Source organism: Neopsephotus bourkii, unplaced genomic scaffold (genome assembly GCF_033783945.1).
Source record: "Neopsephotus bourkii isolate Nb327-2 ecotype Australia unplaced genomic scaffold, CSIRO-AGI_Nbou_v1 NB_1542, whole genome shotgun sequence".
Taxonomy (NCBI): Eukaryota; Metazoa; Chordata; class Aves; order Psittaciformes; family Psittacidae; genus Neopsephotus; species Neopsephotus bourkii.
In genome coordinates, this window is record NW_026902018.1 from 6,313,543 (window position 1) to 6,338,695 (window position 25,153).

The window sequence follows — 25,153 nt, forward strand, 5'->3', positions numbered from 1 at the left end:
CTTGCTAATGCTAATGAAGTGGGAGCAAGTTTTATTTAACCCTGAGAGATGCTTGTGACACTTGCTCAGCTGCTGGGTTGCAGCAGCTGGGGCATTACAAAAGGCAGCTCACAGTTGCAGAGGTGACAGTGTTGCTGTCATCTGAATGAAGGAGAAACTCGGTCACTAAATGTTTTCAGTCTCCAAAGTCAAGAAGTCTCTTACAACTGCTTAACACTCTCAAAAGTGATTCTGACTTCATGATGATGCTATTCTTCAGTCGACTGTTTTAGCAACAAACTAAGGGGGTATGACAGGTCCCTGCAAAAGCTGAGGAAAGGCAAGTCTAGAGAGAGAAACAACTGCTAGGGTTCAGTGCCTTCTAGAGCCCATATTGCCTAACCTCAGTTTCAGTCTAAGTTGCTGTTCATTAAATACCCATTAAATGGACATCCTGGAAATCCAGGGGGGACAGTCCACCTTCAGCCAACTGGTTGCTTCCTGTGCCAGACCACGTTGGGTTTCTGCTGTGTATCTTTAGAGCTTTGCCAAGTTAGTTTTAAATGTTCAGTCCAAAGGGTTTCCCTAGCAGTTTTAGAATACCCCACTGCCTACAGCAGTAATGCTGGAGCTACTGCTCATATGTGCACAATCTAAGTCTGGAGAGCTCTGTTCCATCTTCAATACTTCAGGCACTTCTTGCTGAGATTATCTCTTTGATAAGCCAAGAGCGTTCCTCTCACGTTGTTTCAAGTGGCTTCTCTGTTACTTTTTCCCTGGAGAGCAGACCATGAACTGGAAGGCACCTTCTTTGCTTACCTTCAGAGCTTTCTGCCTCACCAATACTAAGACTCTGTCCCCTCAAGGCAGAGATTTCCCTGGGACAGTGAAACCACATAGAAAATCCCCTAATACTCATGAAAGAAACATGCGGCATTTTCAATACATTGTGTGACTTCAGATTTTTGTGAAGCATTTGCAAGTTGTTTCACAGCATCCTGGAGTAACTCCCATACGGGCTGGATTTGGTCTGTGTGTGTGCGCGTGTATGTCTACAGTGTGGTTAGCCACGAAGCACAGGGAAAAATGTTTGTCTGCTGTTACACATTCCTTTTCTCCCAGAGAACTGTCCCTGGAGCTGTGAAGAGGTTTGCAGTCATCTTGTTCCCACGAGAGTGTTCAGGAGCTGCATTAGTGTGTGAAGCATCAGAAAAGCTGGGATCAGATCCCAGAATGCATGTTCCTCACCAGTATGTGCTGCTCATCCACCACTAGGAATCCCAGGAATACTGTTTAAAGTGAATAGCGGAAGGTGGCACTGAGTGTGCAGAAAAGAGGGGTTTGTATGTGCAATGCTACCCATAGGGGCTGGGCTGCACAAAGTGTGAGAGATAGTTGTTCCCATCTGATGTACAAGTCCTTTGTGTTTTGCAGGCTGAATGGGTTAATACTCTTAATTCCTTCTCTCCTGTGTGAGTGTACTTCCTGTGCATTAATTGAAATTAATGTATTACAGCCTGTTAACATTCCACTCTAGACTGCTGTGCCCTCCCTTGGTCTGTCAGTCCTGGCCCCATCCCATGTGTATCACCTCCATGTGCTGGAGGTGGCTGTGAGAAGAGCATACTGGAGGGCTGCAGGGACAGGCTTGCTAACGAGAAAAGCCTGGCTAAGTGTTGACCAGGAGCTGAAGAGGAAGTGAAACCCTGCACAAGCATCTGGGAGGATGTAATGCCAAGAGGGGGAGCAGAATAGTTTCTGGCTTTGGTACAGCTGTTCACTCCTGAAGTCAAAAGAAAAAGAAATAACAGAGAGAAGTTGAGGCTGAAGTTCAGCTCCAGAAGAGGGATGTAGCTATGCTGTGCAGGGCAGTACAGTGCAGGGATGCTCAAGATGGCAGAAACCTCTCTGAATACAGCAGTGTGGCCTTCAAATTGCACCAGCCTGATGGCATGCCATGGCAGTGAGGCTTGAGGGAAGCTTAGAAGGGCAGTGTGCAGGAGGATCTCAGGCTGCGTGGTTCATGCTAGCTCAGGATGGTGCTGGGGCGGGGGGGGGGGGTGTGAGCCAGTGCAGTTGTAAAGTCAGTCAGAGGTGGGAAACCCTCTAAGTTAATGGAATTAGCTCCATTTTTTTCACTCACCTCTTAAAATTTTGGCTATTTTCTGCACAGTGGCACTAGCTGACAGAAGGAACAGCCATTGCCAGGACTTGAGTGTTCACCCTGAAGTTATCTGATGGAGGGAGAGGAGCAGCACAGTGACAGATCTGTCCCTGTGTGCCACTGGTGGCTGTACTGAGCGACTGCTCGGAGCCAAGGAGCAGGAGAGCTGAGGTCCTGCATTTGCCAGCTTTGTTCAGCTCAGCTCTTTGCTCTTCCTGGGAACTTTGGGAGTGCCCTGTTTGTTCTGAAGCTTGTTATCAAGTGTGTCCAGGGTGTGTGTATGGAGCTGGGATGGTCTCTGCCTGACCCCACCCGGAGCAGCCGGTACTATTCTCCCAGAATGACTCCTGGCAGGGAACCGGGAGCTGGAGCATGGGCTGAGCAAATATACCACAGCATCATGAGCATTAGCTCCTGGAGGCTGGCCATGGGGAGCGAGCCCGTCCCACTGACCTCTGGACATTCTCAGTGCAGAAGCAAGGGACGGGGGGAAAGAAAGATCCACTCAGCTTGTGGGAAAAAAGGCTCCAATGGCTTAATGTCTTCCTTCTGCTGTCTGCAAGGCAAAGCCCATGGCGGTACAGATGTGGTCAGGGCTCCAGTGACTCTGTTTCATTTTTCCTTGAAGACCCCTGGTGCTGGGAGCTGTGTGAACACACACGAGAGTGCAGGCCAGGCCTTTTACTGCTTTAGTTTGTATTGCAATTACTGTTAAGATCACCTCCCAGGCTAGTCACTTTGCTTTTGGCCTTTGTAATCTCTCCTGGCTGTTTCCTCAGTGTGGGAACTATTCTAATCCTGCCTGCCGCACTGAGCTCATTCTTGCTGTGATATGTACACACATGAAGTCTCTTTAGATCCTGCAGTCTTACATCCACTTCTGTTTTTTAATAAATTACATACTACATTAATTATATATTCAGGTGAAATATGAGTCACCAAGGCATCTGCTATCTGCCTGCCCTACATACATGGTCCCCTTGGCTGTGCTTTCTTTATAGTTTAAAGCTCCCCTGAGTCTCAGCATTGGATATTAAGTGATGTGAAGTCCTGGAAATGTAGAGGCAGTATTGGAAATGCCCATCTGGACCAATAGTAATTTCCCTCTGCCCAAGACCAGCCATAAAAAATGTCAAGGAGCTTTATGGCTTTTAGGATCCTATAGATTCTCAGAGGTTCCTGCTGCTCAGTGGAGTTGGTGCCAGCTGGGATCAGACAGTAATGGAAGAAGCATCACAGCCTTCAGGAGCTGGTATTTGCAGTGGGCTGAATGAAGGCAGCAGGGGTTAAACTTCAAGTGATGCAGTTGGCTTGCAGCAAAGCCTTGCTGCTGTGATTGCGCTGTGAGTGTGTCATGAGGACAGCAGGGGAGCTGCTGTCTGAGGTGATCTCTCATCTCCCAGCAGTTGTGCTCACAGTCCTGACTGTGTAGATGGTTTCTGCGGAGCAGCGCCCTGAAGCCCTTCACTGGAGCACGCAGAAGGGAAGCCGCTCATGTCTCACCCCTGAGATTAATGCCTTTGCTGTTTGTCTGCTTACTTTCAAGAGCTCTCCTCCCCTTGAAAGGAGCCCTTGGCAGAGGGTGTATTTATGAAGGAAGTGGATATCAGGGAGGACAGTTATTTAACAGGACCTGGGGCTTTTACTGGGAAGTTAATCTAGGCACATGCTTGGGAAGGACTCCAGGTCCACTGCGCGGCCGAACACTGGATCCGCTCTAGTCTGTGGGCAGCCCTGGGGCTGACACTTCAGAAGCTCAGACCAAGCACACAGAGGTGAGAAAGTTAGAGGCATGTTTTCTGTGTACACCCCAGTACTGTCAGACTGATCTGTTTTGGGATCCTGCTAACAATCACCCTGCAGCAGGAGTGTCCCCTCTTGTCACTTGGATAAGCCTCTCCTGCCCTGCCCCACCACACTCAGCTCACACTGTGTTCACAGCATTTGACTTCACAGCAATTTAAATAAACCAGAAGTGACTCGATGGAGCCCAGCGTTCTTCTTCCTCAGTGGCTGCTCTGTTCAGCCTGCTGGTCCTCAAACAGAAAGGCTTCATGCCATCTCATAGCTGTGTGATGGCATTATTTTCAGTGGCTCTCATTAATGTCAGTGAAAGCCTTTCTGTTTGAGGTGGTAGGGCTGGTCTTCAGCAGCTGCTCAGAGGTTCCGGCCAGTGCCAGGAGCTTTGCTGCCTAGTTTCAATGGCCAGTGTCATCTGAACATCTCCCTGCTCCTCCTGTGGTCACATTGTCATGGGCAGGTGTTGGCCAATAGCAGATTTGTTGTTCTTCTGGTAAACAAGTGATGGTGTTATTGGAGCTGTTCTTCATGTAGCAGCAGCGCAGTGAGTGCATGGGGTTGCTAACAAGGGATATAATGGGGCTTGTTACTCTGCAAGCTTAATGAACCATGTTCTGTTTCTTTGCAAAGTGTGTGGAGACTTCTTCATGTGTTTTGTTCCTATGCTGTGTCTTGCACTCAGGCGGGTGTGGTACTAAAGAGTATCTCTGTGAGGTAGAGCTCACGGCACAAATGTGGGCATTTTGGAGGACTTTGATTCTACCTATCATGGCATTAGTGACAGTGAACAAGAAATGTCGGGGGGGTGGGGAGGGGGGATGAAACCACTTCTTTTGCTTCCTCAGACACCCTGTGTATTCCCAAGGGATAAGCTAATTTGTTGCTCCAGTGAATTCATGTGTATTCCTAGGCACCTAGAGCTTGTCCCTTGGGGGTTTAAGGCTTTTCCTTCATGACAAATAACTATCTTTCTTATTTATCAAGAAGTTAAACTATTAGGGCATCCACCCACCTCTTGGCTGGCATCCTGCTGTAATAGGCCAGCATGTGTTTTCTCCAGTGAAAAGCAGATTCTGCTTCATATTTGTAAGGCAGTGGTTTAGAAATGAGACTGAAAAGAAAAACTGATTTCCCCACTTATGGCAACATTACATCAGGAAGGAGTCCCATCAAAATTTCTTAAGGCTGGGCCATGAATTTGCCCTGACATTGTTGATTTGATCATCTACAGTGGAAGCAGTGTGTTCTAGAGGTGTGCAGCCGAGGGAGCATGTTCCTTTCATGCACATAAAACCAGACCTCTGCCATCCTGGCACTGGGGGTTAGAAATCCTTATGACTCTCTTGAGCCTGGAGATAAGAAGGAAAAGAACTTGACCTCATGCGGTCTGAGGGCACATGGGGCTATGAAGAGCTGCGGGACAGCCACATCAGGGACAGAACCACATCTCTGGGTTAAGCTGCTTCATTCAGGCTTGGGGACTCCGAGTCTGCCGTGTCTGGCCAGTACAGTGTGACATTTAGCATGTCTGTGAGGGGATGGCATGTTTCTGACAGGCCTTGTGAGGGGCAGTGGGGTGAGATCCCACAGCAAAGCATGACTAGAGAATAAATCTCAGAAAATAAACACCCAGAGATGTTTGGGCTGGCACGTCAGAGCCCAGGCTGTGAGCCCAAGAAAATCCCTTCCTGTTCTGCATGTGACGTTGGTTCTGGGCTTTGCTTGGAGATGGTTATCCTTGGATTCTTAAAAAATACAAAGGTTTGACTTGATGCTGTACTGCAAGTCCCAAGAGCTGTTCAGGGGTATCTAATCTGATTTTGCACTCTGTTCTTGTTAAAGGGCTGTGAATGACAAGTTACTCTTGACCTGCTGTGGCTGTCACTTGAGCTGACACTGCATGAGGGTGCTGGCTACCTCCTAACCTATTGACTGAGCTGAGTGTTCCTTGTCCGTCTTGCTTTTCCATCTTACCTGTGTGGCTGTTTCCATTTCCTTTGGGTTGACTTTAAGGAAAACACAATCCATCAAATGTCATTTTTCCACTCCATTGCTTCCAGGTTCTTTCCAACATTAGGTACTGCTGCTCCTTGTGTGTCCAACAACCACAGCGTTTATAGTCAAATTACTTTGTCTTGTCTAATACCTTCTTTAGGACAGTTTCAGTGCTCTGACTTCCAAAATCCATTATAATCATTTCAAAGGAGACATTTTCACAAAGTCTGTTCTTTCAATGCCTGCTGTGTTAACATCTCCCACCTTCTACCTCATGCACTTTGCTATTCTTGTTATGTTTGGGTGGAACCCAGGGAGAAACATGAAATCAGCAATACCACTGAAAAAAAACTACAAGAGAGAGGAGTTTACAACTACCTGTTCCTTTAGATCAGGACTGTGTTTATGAGTCGCTGTTAACAATTTTGTTACAGGGCAAGTAGAGATTATATTGATGACTCTGATTTGATAAACTTTATAGTGGAAATCAATGCTGAAATGGCAGCAAACCCAGTGTCACAGCAATGTTATCTGCAAAGAACAGAAGTTATTGTTGAATTGAATTGTTGAATTGAAATTATTGTTCCATTGAAGTATTGAATGCAATTTGTTCAGTGTGATTGAGCTGTGTCCCTGATGCACTGACATCACTTATTCAGCTTGGGGCGCTAATCTGTTGTGGTTGCTTTCTCACTCAATTTTTCAGAGGAAAAATTATCTTAAGGTGGAAAGGATTTGTTGAGGAGTGGGCAATATGATTTAGAATGGGTGCCTTTTAATGACCCTCTGCAGTGTTTAGGGCTTTGGTCTCTGTTTTCAGCAGTGCAGTTGAACGCTAAGGTTTGTTTCTAAGGCTGTGATTTTTGATGAGGAGAGAGAAAAATGGCACTCTTGAATCTGGTAGAAAACACTATTTCTGAGACTTTGTCAGGACAGTATTAGTACTGCAGGTGTGTCCTGGTCGAAGTGGGTTGCCTGGTCTGGCTGCAGTATTCCTTACTGAATTATCACTGATGAAATTTGCCAAAATGGCAGAGTGGGGTTGTAAACCCTGTGCCCTTATGGAAAGGTCCTGACAGCAGCTCTGATGTTCTTGTTCCTAGAGCTAAGTTCAATGGGGCCTTGTGGCACGGTGGCAGGGTTATTGAGTGTCTGCATGATGATGGTGTCTGTGAAGCCCTCCCTGAGCCACAGACCTGCAGTTTCACCTTGTGCCAGCCCAGAACTGTAGGGTGTTCCTGCCCCAAATGAATGGATCCTGCTTGCAGTGCCTCTGAGTTTGTTGGCATAATCTGGATTAACCAAGGAGCTGACACATTCCTCTGGTCGGGACTGGTGGTGTGGAGATGAAAGGCAGTAGGATGAAACATCAGCTTTTCCACAAAGGCCATTGTACAATAGGGTTGTTTTAAAGGCAAATTTTTTAGGCAGTTTGAAATAATATGAACCAAGGCCCAGCTTTCTTTAAATACAGATTAAAGTGCCCAAGTGCTTTGAAACTGAGAGGAGCTGAGCACATCCTGTGTTTTTATACATTTAGCTCTGGTGAGCAGCCTTGCCACTGTTCTCCCCCTGCCATCACTTTGGCTGATACAAATTGCTGTGTAGCAAGAGCTCTTGCCATCTCCCATGAACAGGCTCTGCAGAGGAATTTACACACCTGATGCCAGGCTTACAGTTGCCTTTCATGTGCTGTGGTCCATGGATTAGGTCCAGGAAAGGGATTGGCAAAGGAAAATAACTGGGAAGATACTGTAGGAGGTAGGTGCCAGGCTGCTCTGAATGGCCCTTTCATCTTTGTCTCAAAAAAATCAGTGAGAACCGTAGCTCTGTGGAAATGGCTTTGAGAGGCTCATGGCCGTGCTCAGGAGTGATAGACCCATTCAACACTTTGGTTTCTTTACTGGAACTGAAATTTCTACAATGCTGCTTCTTTTTTAGGGACCCTACTTGGCAGAGATGCTCCATTGTGGATTAGTGTTCCTAACATCTCATCCCACCTTGCTGCTTTTGAGAATGTCCTCTGGAGGTGGATAAACTCCTCCTGTGTGTACTTGGCAGCAGCTAGCTAGTGGGCAGTCACTGTTCAGCCCACTAGCTGTGCTGCTTTCTGACTGATCTATGCACCCTGTTTTCTTCTAGGGTGGGATTGCTTTTGTGCTCCACTTCAGCGCCCTGCACATGGGGATGTGCTCTCAGGGAGCTGGTTGCAATCCATGCCCTGAATGACAAATCCAGGGCTGGAGAGCTAGGCAGTGCTTTACCCTGAGGCTGGATGCTTCTGCATCCCATGTGCCTGTCTCTGCTTCACCCAGGCTTGTCACAGCATGAAAAGTTCATTCAGGCTTTGCTACTGCACATCCCTTCTTACCTTTGCAGTGTTGATAATCAAGGCCATCCTTGCCTGGGTGAACTCCTGTGTCCTGCTTTTTCTGGATGTGGCAGTTGGTGACAGGGCAAGGAATTTGAGCAGTGCAATGAAGAAGCTGTTTGCTATAGCAAGATGAACATCTGTATTAACTGCGCTCCTGCAGTCTGGGAGTGGGTACTTGCACCTTTAAAATCCAATTCTGAGGCTCTTGCATAAACAGTGAAATAGGATCTGCTCCCAGGGGAACAGTTTATATAGTTAAATCCAAGTATTACTGGAAAAGGAAAATACAACCTTCGTCATCTCTAACTCTGCCAGGGCACTAATGTCCTTGTGTCTGTGGAATTTCTTTGAATAGAGAAAGCCTAGTTTGCCTGGGAAGAGGGGATTTTTGAACTGGGTTTCTTTCTGTTGTTCTTAATACATTAATGATTTCATAGCATCCCTTCTGTATCCTCCAAACTTGCTGTTCAGAATGTTCAGTGATCGCTTGGTGGATCTGTGTTTTAGAAAACATAGGGTGTGGGTTTGTGTCTTTATCTGTATCATACCTGTGTGTTCCTTAAATTCAGTACAGTCTGATTCTTATTAAGCTGCCCTGACAGAAGCCTTTGCCTTCAGTCTAAATGGCTTTTACTAGTAAATTGAGCAATTAAAACCAAAAACAAACGTAAGCAAATCAACAACAACATTTAGGAAAACTGGGAGTGTTAGTGCATGCCTGCTCTCACTTGCAGGATTATGCATGTCCAGTGGTTTGCAGATAAAATAGCTGTCCTTTCCTGCACACAAGGAGCAGCTGAGTACTGGAAAAGTGTGAAGCTATTTGTGAACAAGAGTGTCCTACAGACAGTGTTGATGGGGGTTTTTACTGAGACAAAGAGCGTGGCTCAGAGCTCTCCAGGGTGTCTGGGTGCAGGGTGAAGAGCACAACCCTTCTTCAGTGCATTCTAGCCCAGGGTCCTTATGGACTTGGCAGGCATCACTGGCCCAGCCAGGCCAGGCGTGGATGTTCATAGTGAAGTTCTCCTCACTGCTGTTTTAGAGGTGTTCAGTTCTCCTCGTTGCTGCTTTAAAACTGAAGCCCAGGACATAACACCTCTGTATAGATGCATTTCTGTCTGGAGGCTGTGATTTTTAAGGATACATAGCAGCTACTTTGATGAAGGAGCGGCTCCACTCCTCTGTGAGTCAGTCACACCACAAGTGAAGTTTCCCAGAGGCATTTGAGCCTCAGGAATCCCCTTAGCCCAAATGTTCAGCTTCAGACTGTTCCTTCCATGTCGTGATTGGTGTTTCTCAGGCAGTGGAGCGCAGCACACCCTACTCAGCTCATTGCTGTTGGAGCTCTCCTGTTGAGAGCTAGCAGGTGCTGGCCTGTAGGTCTGTGTCTCCTCATCTCTCTGACAAGGTAACCTGCTTGTGGGACATTTGTTTCCTCACTGAGTCCTCACTTTGTTACTGACTTCTGCTGGCGTCTTACCAACGTACAGGTGGGAAGCCAGAATGGGTGGCATGCAGCCAGGTGGGAACAGCCTGCTGCTTCCCCTACTGAAAATTGTCTGTCCTACAGCTGTTTATTCCTAGCCTGTGCTGAAGAGGAGCCACCTGTACAGCCCAGGTCTGCGCCTGATGCTTGGATCTGAGAAGTTCCTTCCCCTGGAGCTCACTGCTTCTAGAAGGGCTGAAGCTTTTGCTTTCATTGAGGTTTTGCTGTTTGGTATCCAGGACTGGTGTCTGGAAAGAGGCTCAGGAGAGCAAAGTGCTCTCTGGAGAAGCAGTCACGCTGTACTGCTGCTGTTCAGCCCTAGGGGTGGCATGTGATCCAGAGAAACTAGCACAGGATTGGCAGTGTACATAATCCTGAGTTCCAGTCTTCCATGTGGTTGAGGAAGTTCTAGAAGTATGCAGCATGTGATCCATAGCTGCACACTTGAGCATGCTCTGTCCCTTGAGAATACTCTGTCCCTTTCTTCTCTATCTGTTGCTTTTGCAGTATCTCCCTTTACCCCATGGTACTGAGAAGGTACCATGCCCAGGATTGCTTTGGCCAGTTGCTGCTGTGGCACAAGTGAGGCCAAGGCCATGTGCATGGGCTGCAGTTGGACTTGGTCCAAGTGTATGGATCACAGCAGCTGTAATTGCTGACAAAATGGTCCCATCCAATGGCTGCCAGTGCAGTGAGACTGGGAATTCTGGAAGAGACCCACAAAAGCTCAGTGCCTTCCTGTGTAGAGCAAAACCTGTGGTGAGGGGAAAAACCCCACGACCATGTAGAAGGGTGCTGTGTGACAGTGATGTGTCTTGGCCGTTACTGCTTGAGGCACTGTTGGGTGCTGTGGTTGGTTTAGTGCTTCCAAGAACGAGACACTGATTCATCTGTGGTCAATGTGTTTTTACAATTATGCTACTGAACTGTCGGTCTGTTTTTTTCTGGCCAAATGTGACCACTGCAAGGCTCTTTTCCTTAGGACTCCCCTGCGCTGGTGACCTGGATTTCCATCCTTCTTGCTCAGCCTGGTTCTTCAGGCATTGGGTTAAGTACTGCCTCATCCAGGTAGGAAAATCCTGCTGCTGCCTTGGCCAGTGTGGCTACTTGGCCAGTGGAGAATGGGGCTGTTGTAGAGGCCACAGGTTTGTGGTGTTGGTTCTCAGTGCTTCATGGACAGGATCAGCTGCCAGTACAAACCATTTCAAACACTGTGTGCGTGGGGGGAAAGCTGAGCTGCTGCAGTGCAGGCATTTGGAGGCCAGCAGCTGGAGCTGGGCACAAGGTGGAGTGGTGTGGCTGAGCTAGTCTGACAGCACCAAGCTGTGATTTCTCCCCACTGCTCTGCTTGGGTTGGCTCTGGGGAGCTGGGGGCTGAGTGTAATCCTGTGCAGCTTGTGCCATACCCTGCTATTAACTCCAGGCAGTCCCTGCCAGGTTTGTTCTTGCGGGGGGGAAGAAGGGAGGGTGGGGGGTTCGGATGGCAGTTTACTGGGAGGCAGAGATTAATGAAGTGTTGAGCTCTTAATGGGGAACATGCTCCACTGATTTGGGTTCCCCTCCCCACCCATCCCACTCTTTAATCTGTGGCACAGTCTTGAGAGCAGCTTGAGAACGGAAGTGATTTCAGACTGGAGATGACCTCATCCCTTTCCAGCTCTGAGGTGGAGCAGCATTTGGAGCCATGGCCACAGCTTAAGCCATGCTGAATGGCAGAGGCGAGGCATGAGGCTGCTGGGAGAGCCCTGTGCTTCAAGCTCAGCAGAGGGCTCTTGGTGTGTATGGGGTAGGATCTCACCCCAGGGCCCCCTGCAGCCTGCCAGCCCCCTGAGTGTGGGTACTGGTAAGATGCAGCTCTAACCGAGAGGTCCTGGTATCTTGTCCTAACTACCAGGACTTTAAGGCTGCTTGTGCTGCTCTCTCCAATGGTTGTGACCTTTGCAGGGTGGGATCAGGGGTGTGATGCGTCCCCTTTTGTGCTGGTGGAGGGAAAAGCTCCATAGAGGAGCAGCATCACTGCTGGGAACCAGCCCCATGTGTCTGCTTAAGGAAGTGAGTGTTGTGGGCTGTAGCATGGTGCTCCCCAGCCCCACAACTGAGGGGCAGCACCCTGCTGCCAGGTGGCGTGGCTGTGCAAGTGGGGATGGCTGTGGAGGTTTTTATCTGTTCTCATCCTTCTACATGCTCATGCAGAGTGGGGTGGGGAGTAGGAAGAAGACAGAATAGAGTCCAAAAAACACAGCTGGATAAAAGGCCTGGAAATGGTACATATTGGCGCAGTTTCCTGATGAAAAGTTTCGGCCTGTCCTGCAGGGTGCTGGGCCGTGGCTGGCTGGAAGGCGTGCTCAGTGCAACCATGTGTGGGTGCAGGAAGGTGCTGAAGGTATGTGAATGGATGTGAAGAGTCCCTGCTGTCGTCTTTGTATCTGAGGGCCCTGTGGATCAGTGGAAAAGGGGATCAGGGCCCTTCTGGAAGGCTTTGCTTTCTAGAAGCAGAGATGTCAGTAGGAGCACTGAGCATTGGGAACATGGGGTGGGAGCCAGCTGGGGAGTCAGCTCCAGGTCCCAGGCATGGCGAGGAGGTTGAGAGACCTGAAACTGCTGGAGAATTCTCCTTCCTGATGTGGCAGAGACCTTTTCTCCTTCCTGCCTTGATGTCTGCTGCTGAGGTGGCCAAGATTTTCTCTGGCACCATTGGAGCCTGGAGTCCTTGGACTCTTCTGGTCCCCCTGGCTGCTGGAACTGCTTTGCCAAGCTCTGGACTTGAGTAAATGCCTGTGTGCTCCAGTAAGGACAGTTTCCAAGTGCTGTCTCACAAGCCTTATTGGGAAGTCCAGCCACTTTGCCTTAAACCTAGTTGTCTTCTGGCTTGAGCTCAAGCTGAAGAGATGCTGGGTTGTGGCAAGCTATGGGTGGGAAAATAAAAGCAGTGTTTTCTCATGGCCGTATGGCTGTGGAGGAGCTCTGTAGCTGGTAGGCAGTATAGGAGGGGATAAGTTCACTGGAGGAATGTGCTTGTCTCTTGGCCTCATCACAGGTGGTATCAAGACCTGCTTGAAGATAAATTCCCTTCCACCACTGTTAAATAGGGAGAGAGTTTAACCATTCATGGGATCTAGAAAGAGTTCCCCCAGCCCTGCTGCCCTTCTTCCTTATTCTACTGGGAGCAGGGACTGCAAACAGATCCCACCATGTCGGTGTCACAATAAGAACAAGAGTTTACACTCCCATTTTCCTCCTTCCTGTTTCAGAGTTGTCTCCATACTGGTACATAATGGGACAATCTGAAAGTGCATGGACAAGCAGGGATTTTGCACAGAAATGTGTCTTCTGTCCTTTCTGCTCAGCATCCCACAGCTTTGCCCACAACAGTGGAGTCAGTGGCAGGTGACTGTGACTGGTTGGGTGATGCAGGAGCTCTGCCATGTCTGAGAAGGGGTTTAGGTCATTGAAGCCCCAAGAGAAGGTTGTGTTGCTGTCAGTAGTGAAGAACATGCAGTGCCAGTGCTCACTACTTGGCAGGGCTCAAGACCTTGGCAGTCCCCTGCCATTTGCAGCCTCCTGTGTGTGAGCTCCAGCATCATCCCAGAAAGGGGCTATTGAGCCCTGCCTGTTGCTCAAGTCAGGAGGGCACAATAAAGATGATGTGTCCGGGCAGCAGCCTGGAAAGGGCTCGTGTGTTGGGAACAAAGGAGCCTTTGTGCCGGGTGCTGCCTTCGGTGGGAGGTTTGTCAGCTCTGGAGCTGGGATACTAATGTGGGGTGCTGTGCCCAGCTCCACTGCACTGCTCCGGGGGGCTCCCCCCAGTTCAGAGCTAACCAGCAGGCTGGTGGCAGAGGTGCTGGTTCTTCCTTTGCTGTGGGAGGTCTTTGCCCCAGGTCCTGCTTGCCTGAGCATGGCTGTGCCCAGTGGGCTGCAGGAGGCAGGACTCTCCTGGCCTCTCAAGTCCCAGTGTTCAGCAGCCAAGCTGCTCTGTGCAGTGTGCGCAGCCTGAAGCTGTGTGTGTACCGGCTGTGTGTGTGCCCTGCAATGTGTATGCAGGAGTGCCTCAGGGTGCCTGGGACAGGGCTGTAATGGACCAGGATAGCAGTGTCACTGTAACTGGGGCTCTGAAGAGAAGTGTCTCCTGAGAGAAGTTCAGAGCTGAGTAGGACTGCTTGTCACTATAGAACAGCAAAGCAAAGGCAAACTGGAGAAGTGAGGGCAGCTCCTATGCTTGCACTGTTACACTAGATACGCCTGTTACAGGGTGATACACTGTAGAGAAAGCTCTCTTTTCTGGCATTTGAGAATGGACTTGAGGTCTGGTCACTCTCCCATCTCTGGTTGCAGCATCTGTGCCGTGGTGGTGTGGAGCCGAGCGTGGCTGTGCTTCGGGAGGTGCCTGATGAGTGATTCAGAGCTGCCGTCTCCAGGCATTGTGCCTGGTGGTGGGGCAAGCAAAACCACAGACAGGCTGAGGAGCTGGTAATGGGATTGAGACAGTAGGATAGGATCATGTTGGGAATCCTCTGTGAAGCTCTGTAGGATGCTGTAGGCTTTTGATTTTGTGTCAGTTCTGTCCGGCTGATTGTTACTACTGCAGTATCACAGTGTGCTGCTGCATCTTGTTCATGGTATGTCCTGATATTTCATCCTTTCTCACTGAAGAGCGCTGCTCTACAGGAAAATGCAGTTCAGCTCTCTCCAAGCAAGACTATTTTGTTGGGAAGGAAAGGAGAACTTAGTGCGTCTTCTGCCGCTCTGCTGTGGTTGTGAATCCACCATAGGCACCAACTCTTCCGAAGGGAGCTGTTGAGGGGAATTGCAGGGCCCAGGGAGCAGGCTGGGAGGAGCATAATGTCTCTTCTGGCTCTGAAAACAGTGCGCTCAGAGAGGAAGCAGCAACCACAGGAAAAGGGTAGTTGCCGAACTCAAACTGCCAAAGATTAAGCAATCTGTTTCAGGCCATGAAACCTCCTGTTGAGCAAGAGGACTGCTCTCCCTCCCAAGGCAGGTATGACCTGTAAAACAAGGCGGTAGAGTCCTCCTGCAGCTCAGCTGCCAGGCAGGGCCAATACTTCCTTAGCCCTCCCCACCAGAGGTGTCCCCCATTCCTTATCCCTTTCCTCCTGCTGCTGTTTTCAGAAGCCACCTGGACACTCCCATGCTGCCGTTTTGATGTCCAGTGTCTGCTCCGTACTCTTGTGCAGGCTAGGACTGTGCAGGCACTGCCCCTTTTGGGGGGCAGGTGGGTATGTGGTTGCCCCAAGCAGTGTGTACATAAAAATGAATACATGAAAAAGGTGTCTAGATAAGGATTTCTCTGCACAGTGTGATCTCTACCGGACCCTGATATAGAAAGAAAGAAAGTAAAAAGGAAGGAAAGAAAGCCTGGTAGATGTTAATTTTGGGGTCCTGGCTTATCACTGGCAAATTCCTTTTGGCTTTGTAGAGGACAGACCAAGAGATGTGGGAACAGCTTAGTCAACCCTTCCTCTGCTGTGGTGCTATGCAGAGCAGTAAGTCAGTGAACTTGGGATGTCTGTTGGGAGCAAGTTCTCTGTGCCTGTAGGGAAGTGGCCTGTGGATGGGTGTATGATGGAGCTTGATAGCAAAACCAAAGTGGGAGGGCCGCTCTGCCTCCCAGGTGTGTACTTTGCACAGAAGGGAAGTACTAGGCTGCTTTGGGGAGGTGAATTCAGGCTGCGTCTGTCCCAGCAGCTGCTGTTCAGTCCTTGCATGCTCAGGAGAGCAAAGTCTCTCTGGAGTCCTTTGCTCTGTAGCTGCTCCTGTAAGCCAGCATGGAAGCGGAAACAGATGGCATCATCTCAGTGGTTAGTAGGAATCTCTCACTGCTGCAAAACTGCTAATGAAGTTTGGGACTGGACTGAAGCACCCCAAGGCTGTGGCATTAGTGGGGTGTGCTGGCTCTGCTGGGCTGCCTCTTACTGCCTCGCTGTTGCAAGAGCACTGCAATTGCAGAGCCAGCCTCCCAGGTCAGCAAGCTGTGGTGTTACCTGTAGCAGCCTCAGGCAGGGTGTTCATCTGGGTACCAGAGGACCATTAGGGCCTGTCAGTGTCCACCCATCTTGGTAAATAATCTGTATTTTTAATCACTCCTTGCTGTGTGTTCCAGACCTTGCATTTCACATCTGCATTGTGGAAGGGCATGGGTAGCTCTCTGGTATCCAGCACAATCTCTGTTAAGACTGAACCAGATATTTCTCAACCCAAGAAGATCTTTTGTTGTGTTTCACTATAAATTCAGACTGACTATTCTAATTTTTTCTCTACCGGTCAGCATCTCTGATAAGGAGAAGCACCATTCAGCAGTTTCTGACTATTACTCTTCAGCTTGGAAGAAATGTTGTTTAAATTCCTTTTGACAGCACCATTTGATTTAGATATCCTGTGACTTCAAGTTTTCTCCCATCATCACAGCATTTAACAAAATGTGAATCTCCAGTCACGCTGCAGGGCATAGGGAAGCGGTGAGTTGTGCAGCAGAGGTGTAACCAGGCTTGGTGTTTGCTGGAGCAAGTAGATGAGGTAAAATGGGAGAGAAAGGCATTGGAGAGCATCTCTTGATTGCCTTTTTGATCATTCTGATGGCATCCTCCCCAGCCATGGCCTTGGTGCCTGCACTGACAGGGTACAAGGAGCCAGTAAGAAGCTCCATCCAGTGCTTGGTGGGCAGCCAGCAGTGGGCTGACACGGATCTGGGAGCAGAGAGAGCCAGCAGCAAGCTCATAAAATCTTCCAGAAGTCTTTTCAAAGTCCCGTCTGCTTGGGGCAGGCGGCAGGCTGGGTTTTACAGCCATGTGGAGAGTCAAACTACACAGCTCAGGCTGTGATGTGGAGCTGCTGGAGGTCTTGACGGAGGGCTGTGAGACCTGCAGTGCTCTGCCCGGGCTCAGGACATTGCCTGTGGAGAACACAGGGTGTTACAGGGTACAAGAGATCTGAATTGACAGATCATCTCTGAAAACCTCAGTCTGAACATTTGTGAGGGGTATCTGTAGGGGAGCTGTAAATCCCAGCAGGATAACTCCTCCTCTGCTGCCTTTGTCAGGTGGAGATGGTGTGTGTGTGTCTTTGCAGGTCCTGGGGATGCTTTTGCCACCATCAAAGGGTTCAGGTACCAGACTGCTTCCAAGAAAGCCACTGCTTAGTGGCAGGGAGAAGGACAGACATCTTGTATGGTCAGTGGGGATCTGTGTGGATACTTCATCTGGGCACACGCTCTTTCCCTTTTGTGGGAGCTCTGAGAGACAGCTCCTTGATTTACCTCAGTTTCATCATTGCTCCATCTCTTCCTCAGGTGTCCTGCAGGAGAGTGCTGTAGTCTTTTTCTAAGAGCATCTCACACCATTGCTGATAGGCTTTTTTAGCCCCTACCCTCAAGGAGTGTTTTGCACCAGGGCTCATAAATCGAGGTGTGCTGCAACCCCAGTCCAGCTGATTGCATATTCCTGATCATTAGCTAATTGCTTCCAATTGCCAGGAACATAGCACTCATTTTGATCACATACATCAGCCGTGTTACTTGGGGAGAAGGTGCAGGGTGCAGGTGTGTTTGCCAGCCTGAAAAGGGCAAATGCTTCTGCAGCTCCAACTGTTGCACAGTTCACTCTGCTGTTTATATTGAACCAAGAGCAACATCCAGGCAAGGAAGGGAGCAGAATTTGCCTGACTAATGTTGCTGGATTGTGCAGGGCTGCGGGGGAGCTGCCAGCCACAGAAACCATCAGGAGGAAAAAGGAAATGGAAAGGCAATTTAATTATCCATCTGCAAAGACAGACACTAGTCCTGATGCAGGGCCCAGCCCTGGGCAGACTGACGTGGGCAGGGAGGTTTACACAGACCTGGTTGTATGGCAGGGTTGGGAAACAGGCTCCCAGGGGTCCCCTTTGGGATAGAATATGGTTGAGTGCTCATCATGGGGAGCTGGGTGAGGCTGGAAGCTACGTAGCTGTGTTTACCAGGGACTCTGCCCTGTGCTGGGCTCCAAGGGGCAGCACTTTGCAGCTGGGTATGGCTGGGTCCTGTCTTGGTGGAGCATGGGCAGAGCTGTGCAGATACAAAGGGAGGAGGGTAAATGCATCAGGCTCCTCTCAGTCAGTGCAAGCCCAAGGGCAAGGGAAGGAAGGTGGAAGTCCCTGTGCACGTGTGTCATACTCAGCTGGTACCACTGTGCTTAGTGGTACTGCAGTGTGACAGCAGTGTCAGTGCCAGATCAGCTGAGAGCAGGGAGGAAGGGTAACAGACTGGAGCCTGGGGGTCTGAGCGCTGGATGGAGACGTGCAGGACACCCCTAGGAAGGAAGAGGTGCCTCTACCTCCTTGTCATGGAAAGCAGCAGTCTGTCTGGCCTTGAAGGGTGCAGTCTTCAGAGCTTATTCCTCGCACAGACTGGCTTCCCACTCCTTGGGTGCCTCCCAGGGCTGGAGGCTGTTTTTCCCCTTAACCAGTGGTATTAAAAATGATCTGGTGAGCTAAGAGTGGGCTTATTCTTCTCTCTTGTGGGCATCAGCTACTCCTAAAGTTATGTTAATTGTAGCTGGGAGACTCAGACAGAGGTTGGGAGCTGGCCCAAGACTGTTGGCTTTCCTTCCCCCAACATTGTTTTCAGGAGCCTGCTGGGAGCACAGCAGGGTTAAGAGAAACCTCCTCACAGAGGTGGGAGTATCTGTGAGATGGCATGCTGAGGATGAACTAAGAGCATCCCTGTTTGGGTGGAGCATCCCTTGTCCAGCTTTGTCCACTGCCTTGCTACTCATGATCTGTGCTTGGTGCACTGTTTGCAGATGTGGTGCCCCAGCCTGGACTGTCTCCCTGCAAAACCCTTGGACCAGGCGTGAGTGTTTCACAATGCTCAGAGGCCATGATGTCCTTCCAGTTCAGGATTCATCCTCTGTGGTAGACAGGCCTGATCCTGCATCCCTTACTCACATGAGCAGTTGTCTCTATTTCAAAGGGACTACTCGGTGAGTAAGGATTGCAGGACTGGGACCACTACCTATAACTTTAAAGTGGACCTTCTGTAGGATCCTGTCTCCAACCTCTTTGTTCATTTATGTTAATGTGTATCAGGAGCTTCCAAAACTGCTGATGCTCTTGTCATTTGGATGGAGAACCTGAGAGCTGGAGAAACAGTGCTCTTCCATTTCACCATTGTTTTCCACCCTGTCCCACCAAGTGGCTCCCAGTCCAGCCAGTGTCCGTGCCATGAAGCAGTATGTGCCTGTTTGTGTCCCAGTCATTCCTGTTCTGGCTTCTCGAGACTGGCAGGGCTGTGCCCTGCCTCTCTGGTTTTCCCAGCTGTGGCTTTGAGATGAGAGGCAGCGAATCTGTTTAAGCCTGATTTGTGCTGCAAAGCAGGAGGATGAAGCAGAAGGAATTATGAGCAGTGCAGACCTTCCTGCACCGCCTGACTTCTCCTCCTGTCTGAACAGGCTAAATTTGGAAACCTCTGTCCTTTGCTAAGGTTTCGAATGCGTTTGCAGTTGGAGGTGCCGCTGCCTGTGACCCTGTGTGAGGCAGCAGCACCAAGGGCTGCAGGTTTGATCTACGAATTGATCTCTCTCTGGCCCTGGTCAAGGGAAGCCGCCGTGGGAGCTCCTGTCCCTGTTCTCGGTCTTCTGCGGGCAGCTTCTCCCTCGCGTGGACCGAGTCGGTACCGCAGCAGGGAAGGGCTGGCTGGAAGTCGCTGCTCTGGAGAGGGGAGCAGCCAGGCGCTTTATGGCTCCAGCCAGCCCCATGGCTGCCCACTTGGTTACATTTTGCAGATGCTCCTAAACGCTGTGCGGAGGCGCTGGGTGTGACAAGAGCCGTGAACTTGCTCCAGAGGGAGTTTAAAAGCAAAAGGCAATTTATGGTCCTTGGTCCTTTTTCAGAGCTGGAAGTGGAGGCATCACGTGGGTTGCTCAGTGCTTGAGGGAAGCATGAGGTACTTCAAGTGGAAGCAGGGAGCACAAATACCTTTAAAATGGAATTTGCTGGGTTTTTGGAGGGATTATGTGACAAAGCAGCAGTGATCCTAGAACGGAAATTAAAGCCTGACCTGTGGGGTAGGTAAAAGCAAAACCAGGAGATCTGGTTGCCGATTGTGCTTTGTGGCACTGTACATACAGGAGATTAATTCAGTGCTTTGGGTTTGCTGTGTTTATGCTCTGGTATCTTGCTTTTATCTGGGCATCAAAGGATGAAGCCTGGATAAAGTGTCAGGGCTTTGGTGCTCCCCATAACCACTTACAGAGAGCCTTGCTTGTAAGCTCAAGGTTAAACTAATAATCAGAGTTCAGATCAGCAAGGCATTTTCCCTTGGGTCAGCTCCGCAGGAACCTGAGGGTGAGCGTGCAGCTTTACTGGTGATGAAGCAGCAAAGTCAAAACCTTGTGATACCCATGAGATTCCTCTGTCTGAAGTCAGCAGTGACTTTCCATGGAGTGGGAGAGGAAGCAGCAGGAAGAGAAGGTGGGAACTGAGCCATGAAGGGTCCCGGCTGGGGATCCACAAGGAAGACACCTGCAGCTCCTCAGCCTCCATTGCCATGGTCCAAGCTGGGGGTGTATTTACTGTCTGCTGCAGCTCCTATCTGACTTGAGCAACTGGAACTGTGTTTCCCATCCTGGTAGAAAACAGATAGGAACCAAATATCCCTTCAATAGGGAATTCTGAAAATAGCTTTGTATGCTTCAGAGGAAAAGACCATAAATGCTGTTATGTGACGGTGCTGACCCTGCTGAGCCATGGATGCACAGAGCTTCACCAGTCGTCTGTGCAGGCCAGGCTGGTTGGGTGCATCCCTGATGGGACCCTATTTCCTGACTCTGTGCTCCTCAAGAATGAATGGATCAGGCCAAAGACTTTCCTTCCATGACACACTTCCGGTTGTTCACCAAGGATGGAGCCTGAGCACTGCAGTCTTTGGGACATAGCATCTCTGCCAGAAAATGGCTTCCCTGCAGGTGGGTGACCTCTCCTCTGAGCTGGCTGGGGTCTGTCTCCCTCCACTGTGCTGTTTCACCTCACTCCCCTTCCCCCGGATGCCCTGGTTGATGTGAGGGGAGAGCTTTTCACACCTGGACCTGGATCTAATTTCCATTCATACTGCTGCTTATAGCACTAGAGTGGAAGAGCCAAGTGGCTTGGGCTTACAGTGAGCTCACATTACCATCAGTACTGGCAATGTATTTCGGAGGCCAAAAGATGTGTCCATGCCCCTGTCTGATGGATGCCTCAGCTGCATCAGTGACACTCAGCCTGTATCCCTCTGGACATCCCAGGAGGCTGAGCATCTTGGCTAAGGGCATGCCAAAGGGTGAGTGTGGAAGCTGCTGAGGTGAAAGCCCCTTTGATGGTAACGGAGGGCTGTGGTTGTTGTGGCTAGAGCCTGGCCAGGATGTTGTAATTTTAGCCAAGGACAGAATTTCCTCTGGCCCCATCCCTGATCTGTGCTGATCTCTCCGTGCTCATCCTTGTGTTGGTTTTGGTCCTCATATGTCAAGTTAGCAGCCACATCTCCCCACCGTGCTGAGCTCCCTGTGGCTGATCTCTGCCCATCCCTGCTGCCAGGTCCTAAGCACTGGGTGTTTTCCTTAACTGGGTGTATTGCTTCCAGCTCCAATGACTGTGCAATAGCACAGCCCTGTGTCTGCCTTCAATTAGTGCTGCTGCTGAAGTACAGCTCCTTGTTCTTTATTCCCTGGGCTGGCATGTGGAGTGAGCATGGGGGTTTGTCCCCCCTGTTCTCACAAGGCTGATGTGCTGCTCTCAGGAAGCATTTTAACACTCCAGCCCAGGGGTGAATTTTGCCTTCTGTGGGTTTACATCTAAACCCACAAAGTGTTTTCTTTCCTCTTCTTAGAACCATCTTCAATACTGCAGGCTAGAAATCCTCTCTAATAAAGGGAAAAGTAGGACATTGCTTTGTGCTGCTTGCGCACAGCCACAGCTCTACCTACATGTGTTGCAGCCCCTGCCCTGAGCAGCCCTGTGGCTGTGCTTGTCGCTGATGGCTTCAAGGAGCTAAAGGAGAGGGATGTTGCAGAACGGTGGGTGCATGGCTTAGCTCTGCCATGGCCCCGTTGTTAGTGAGCAAGTGCTCAACATGGCAGCACCATGGAGGACCCAGACAGCGCTTGTTGATTACTTTTTTGTCTTTCTCTTCTATCACAGTTTGACAAAGAAGAGCTGCTCCATGAGGTGGGATGGGTTTGGTGCACCCAAAGGCTTGCATTTCCCTTGCTGAGCCCTAGGCAGATTGGGCCCAGGCTCTGACAATCAGAAACTTGGATTCTGCTGCCAGCTTAACCCCTGAGCTGCTGCAGCTGGCACCCGCCTGGAGATGAGGTTGGAGGTGCACATGGCCCACAAGCCCAAGGAAGAAAACCCTTTAGATTTGCTCTAGATCCTGAAAGGGCAAAGATGTGTATTTCCCTGCTGAGCTGTGCTGCACAACACGCGAGGTATCCTGTGTGTTACTTTTCCTTTTATAAGCATATCATACATCAGTTCTCTTGCTGGAGGGTTTACACTTAGCCTTTCCAGAGGCTGCATGGAAACTGGAGGGGGCAGTTAGAAAGAATAGGACCAAAATAAGATTGGCTTGGCTGTCTTTCAGAAGTTCACACACAGACCAGCCTGAGCCAACAGCTCTGGGATGCCATGCAGCATGCGTCTGAGGGACACATCTGTCCCCTCCTTGGCCTACCTGGGTTTCTGGTTGGGTGACTCTAGGTAGGAGGAGAGCTAAGATGAGCATCGTTGGGAGAGACAGAGAAGGCCGAGTCTGAGAGGAGCTCCTTGTTCTCTCTGCACTGTCAGCATGGCTCCTGTGGCCATAAACAACACTGTGGTTTTGTCACAACCAAATTGTTGTTGACTTCATCTGTGATCCCAGCTCAGAAGAATGCTCTGATTTAGTATAGTGGGTTCATGGGGTCACAACATGTTTCCATGTGCCCTTGGAAGATGCTCGTGGTTGGTGGCAATGTGGCCTGTGGTCTTCAGACAAGGGTTTACCAAGCCATGTGGATTCGGGGGGGGGGGCCGCGTGTGGAGAGGGCAGTTTGCTTGCAGCCATTGTGGTTTGTGGCATGGAAGGTCTGGTGAAACCTCTCTGTTACCTCAAGTAAGTCTGGATGTATCTTTGGTGTGCCGCAAGCCATTGCTCTTACTGCCCACTGCAGCCATGCACAAGCTGCAGACCCAAGCAGTGGAGTCCTCCAGTCAGGAAAGCAAGAATTAGGTATTTTGCACCTAGGAAAAAGAAGAACAGTGTCATGAGCATGGTCTGACCTGCCACTGGGCTGGGAGGCTGATGTAGGGTTATTGGCTCCCTAAGGAATGGAGCAATGCTGCAAAGCAGGGGCAGAGCTGACAAACATGGACATGTTCTGAGAGGTGGCAATTCCTGCCACCTGGCTGTCAGCCCAGGCCTGCTGGTTGGCTGTCACATGCAGAAACAGTTGGGAACAAAACCCAGTGGGTGTAATTTAAAGGATGCTGCTGGCAGAGCAGGGTGGTTTGGAAAAGGGCTGCTTGCATGCAATGTGACAGCTGCTGTATGGCAGGAGTATTCCTGCCCTGGGAGTGTTTTCCAGTTCTCCTACATTTGCTTTTCTCAGTCTTTATGACCTTATGTCTGCAGGTTCTGAGGTCCCCTTCCCTCGACTTGCAGTGCTGGTAAAACACTGTTCTTTTTCCTTTGTTTTACTTTGTTGTTTTTTTTCCAGCATGTGGTGTGTTTCTAAGCCTTTTCCACTCTCGCAGCTCCCAACACACTTCAGGCCATTGGAGACCTTGCAATAACTTGGTACCTTATAGCAGAACCTGCTGTCAGCCATGCTTGGGGTGCTTGGTCGTGGCCCAAGGGTGACCAGCACAGGCCCTGCTGGTCAGCTGCTCTGTGGAGCCACTGCTGGAGACCTGTGCTTCCTAGAGAAGCAGGGGGAGCTCTGAAAGTGAGGCAGAAGCGTGGCTGTGATCTGCATCCTTCCTCATCCGTGAGCAGAAAGCTGCTCAGGAACCCGTGTGGCAAGTGTCAGGTTCCTCCAGCACCACCAGTCTTGTCATCTTATGTGGCTTTATTCTAGGTGCTGTGATAGTAACCCCCCAGGTCCTGGAATCATATGATAATATGGAGTAATCAGCTGTTGTGTGTTCCAAATAAATTCCTGTTCAGTCTCTGTGGCTGCATAGAAAAGGTGGAAAGCAGGTCTTGCATGTAGGTTCAGAACCCAGGCTTGTGATTTGAATGACTTTTCTGTGCATGCTGGGCTGCGTTCTTATGCTTAACAAATACAGAGATAGTTAGTTTGAAATGCCTTCAAAGCTTAAATGGTTGCTCTAAGGTTCAGAACACATCACCTGCTACTCCAATTGGATTTAGAGATGAGGCTGCAATAGAGCCTGGAGTAGACAACAGATGGCCCAGCGCCATGTGGAGGCAGATCCGTGTCAACCAAGACTGGGATCTGGGAACTCAGTTTGGACTCTGTTTTTTTGGAGCTTCTGGACCCTTCAGACCCTTCCATGGAGCTGGAAGCAGCACGTTTGTGCTGAGAGCAGGTTTCTTTGCAGCAAACCTTTGTCCTGTATCAGGACATCCGAGACCTCCTCCAGCTGCATCGGCCCATCTGACAGAAGGAGTCAGGCTAATGGCTGCGACAGCATCCGGTACGTGCCGAAGCATTGGCTCTGGCCTGCGGCCGGTGGCTTTTGTCCTGTCCTCGCTGGCAGGCTCCTCCCGCAGCACAGGCGGAGGCAGGAAATCCCGGGCAGCTGCCGTGGGAGTCCGCTCTCCTCTCCGGGCTTCGCCTCGGCTCTGCTCTGCTCCTGGCCTCGCTGGGCCGCCGCGCCGAGGCGAGCTGAGCCAGCCCGGCGTGTGTGTGCAGGCGCAGGCGGGGGGGCTGCCGCATGGATATAGGGAAGGCTGGGAGGGAACACATGGGTTGGGTTTTTTTCCCTTGGCTGCCGGTGGCTGTCCGTCCTGCCGGCCGCGGGCATGGATTCGATCATTATTCAGGAGCGGTTAGTGGAGCGGCTGCTTTCTCCCCGGACGCAGGCACAGCGAAGCCACCCAGCCAAGCTGAAGGTACAGGGATGTATTTATAGCACTGTGTGAGCCAGGGAGCAGCAGGGACGGGAGGGGGGAGGATAGTGCCCGAAAAGATGTGTGCAGCACAAGATGAGACCTCTGAGGAGCAGAGGAGCAGGAAAACGCTGGTAAGGGAGAGGTGGTGGGGCAGAAAGGAGGGGAGCAGTCCCTGCGGGAGCAGGGCAGAGGGGGTGTTGGACAGCTGGGAGATGTGCGGCATAGTTTTGTGTGTCATATTATCTGATACCGTGATTCCTTGTCTGTGTGCTG

At 50.2% G+C, this 25,153-nt stretch overlaps 1 protein-coding gene across 3 annotated transcripts in view; it reads left to right on the forward strand.

The window, feature by feature from the left end:
• The window catches only part of SEPTIN5 (septin 5), a 55,935-nt gene that overhangs the window by 15,918 nt on the left and 14,864 nt on the right, over nucleotides 1-25,153 (forward strand). The window contains exon 1 of one of the 3 annotated variants that reach the window (XM_061370830.1): nucleotides 24,562-24,880. The exons of 1 other annotated variant lie outside the window; for it this stretch is intronic. In XM_061370830.1, coding sequence (XP_061226814.1) covers nucleotides 24,791-24,880 — 90 coding nt within the window. In that variant the 5' untranslated portion in view covers nucleotides 24,562-24,790. Of the gene's footprint in view, nucleotides 1-24,561; nucleotides 24,881-24,942; nucleotides 25,012-25,153 lie in introns of those variants that run through there. One more of the 3 variants, XM_061370831.1, reaches the window with a different exon arrangement.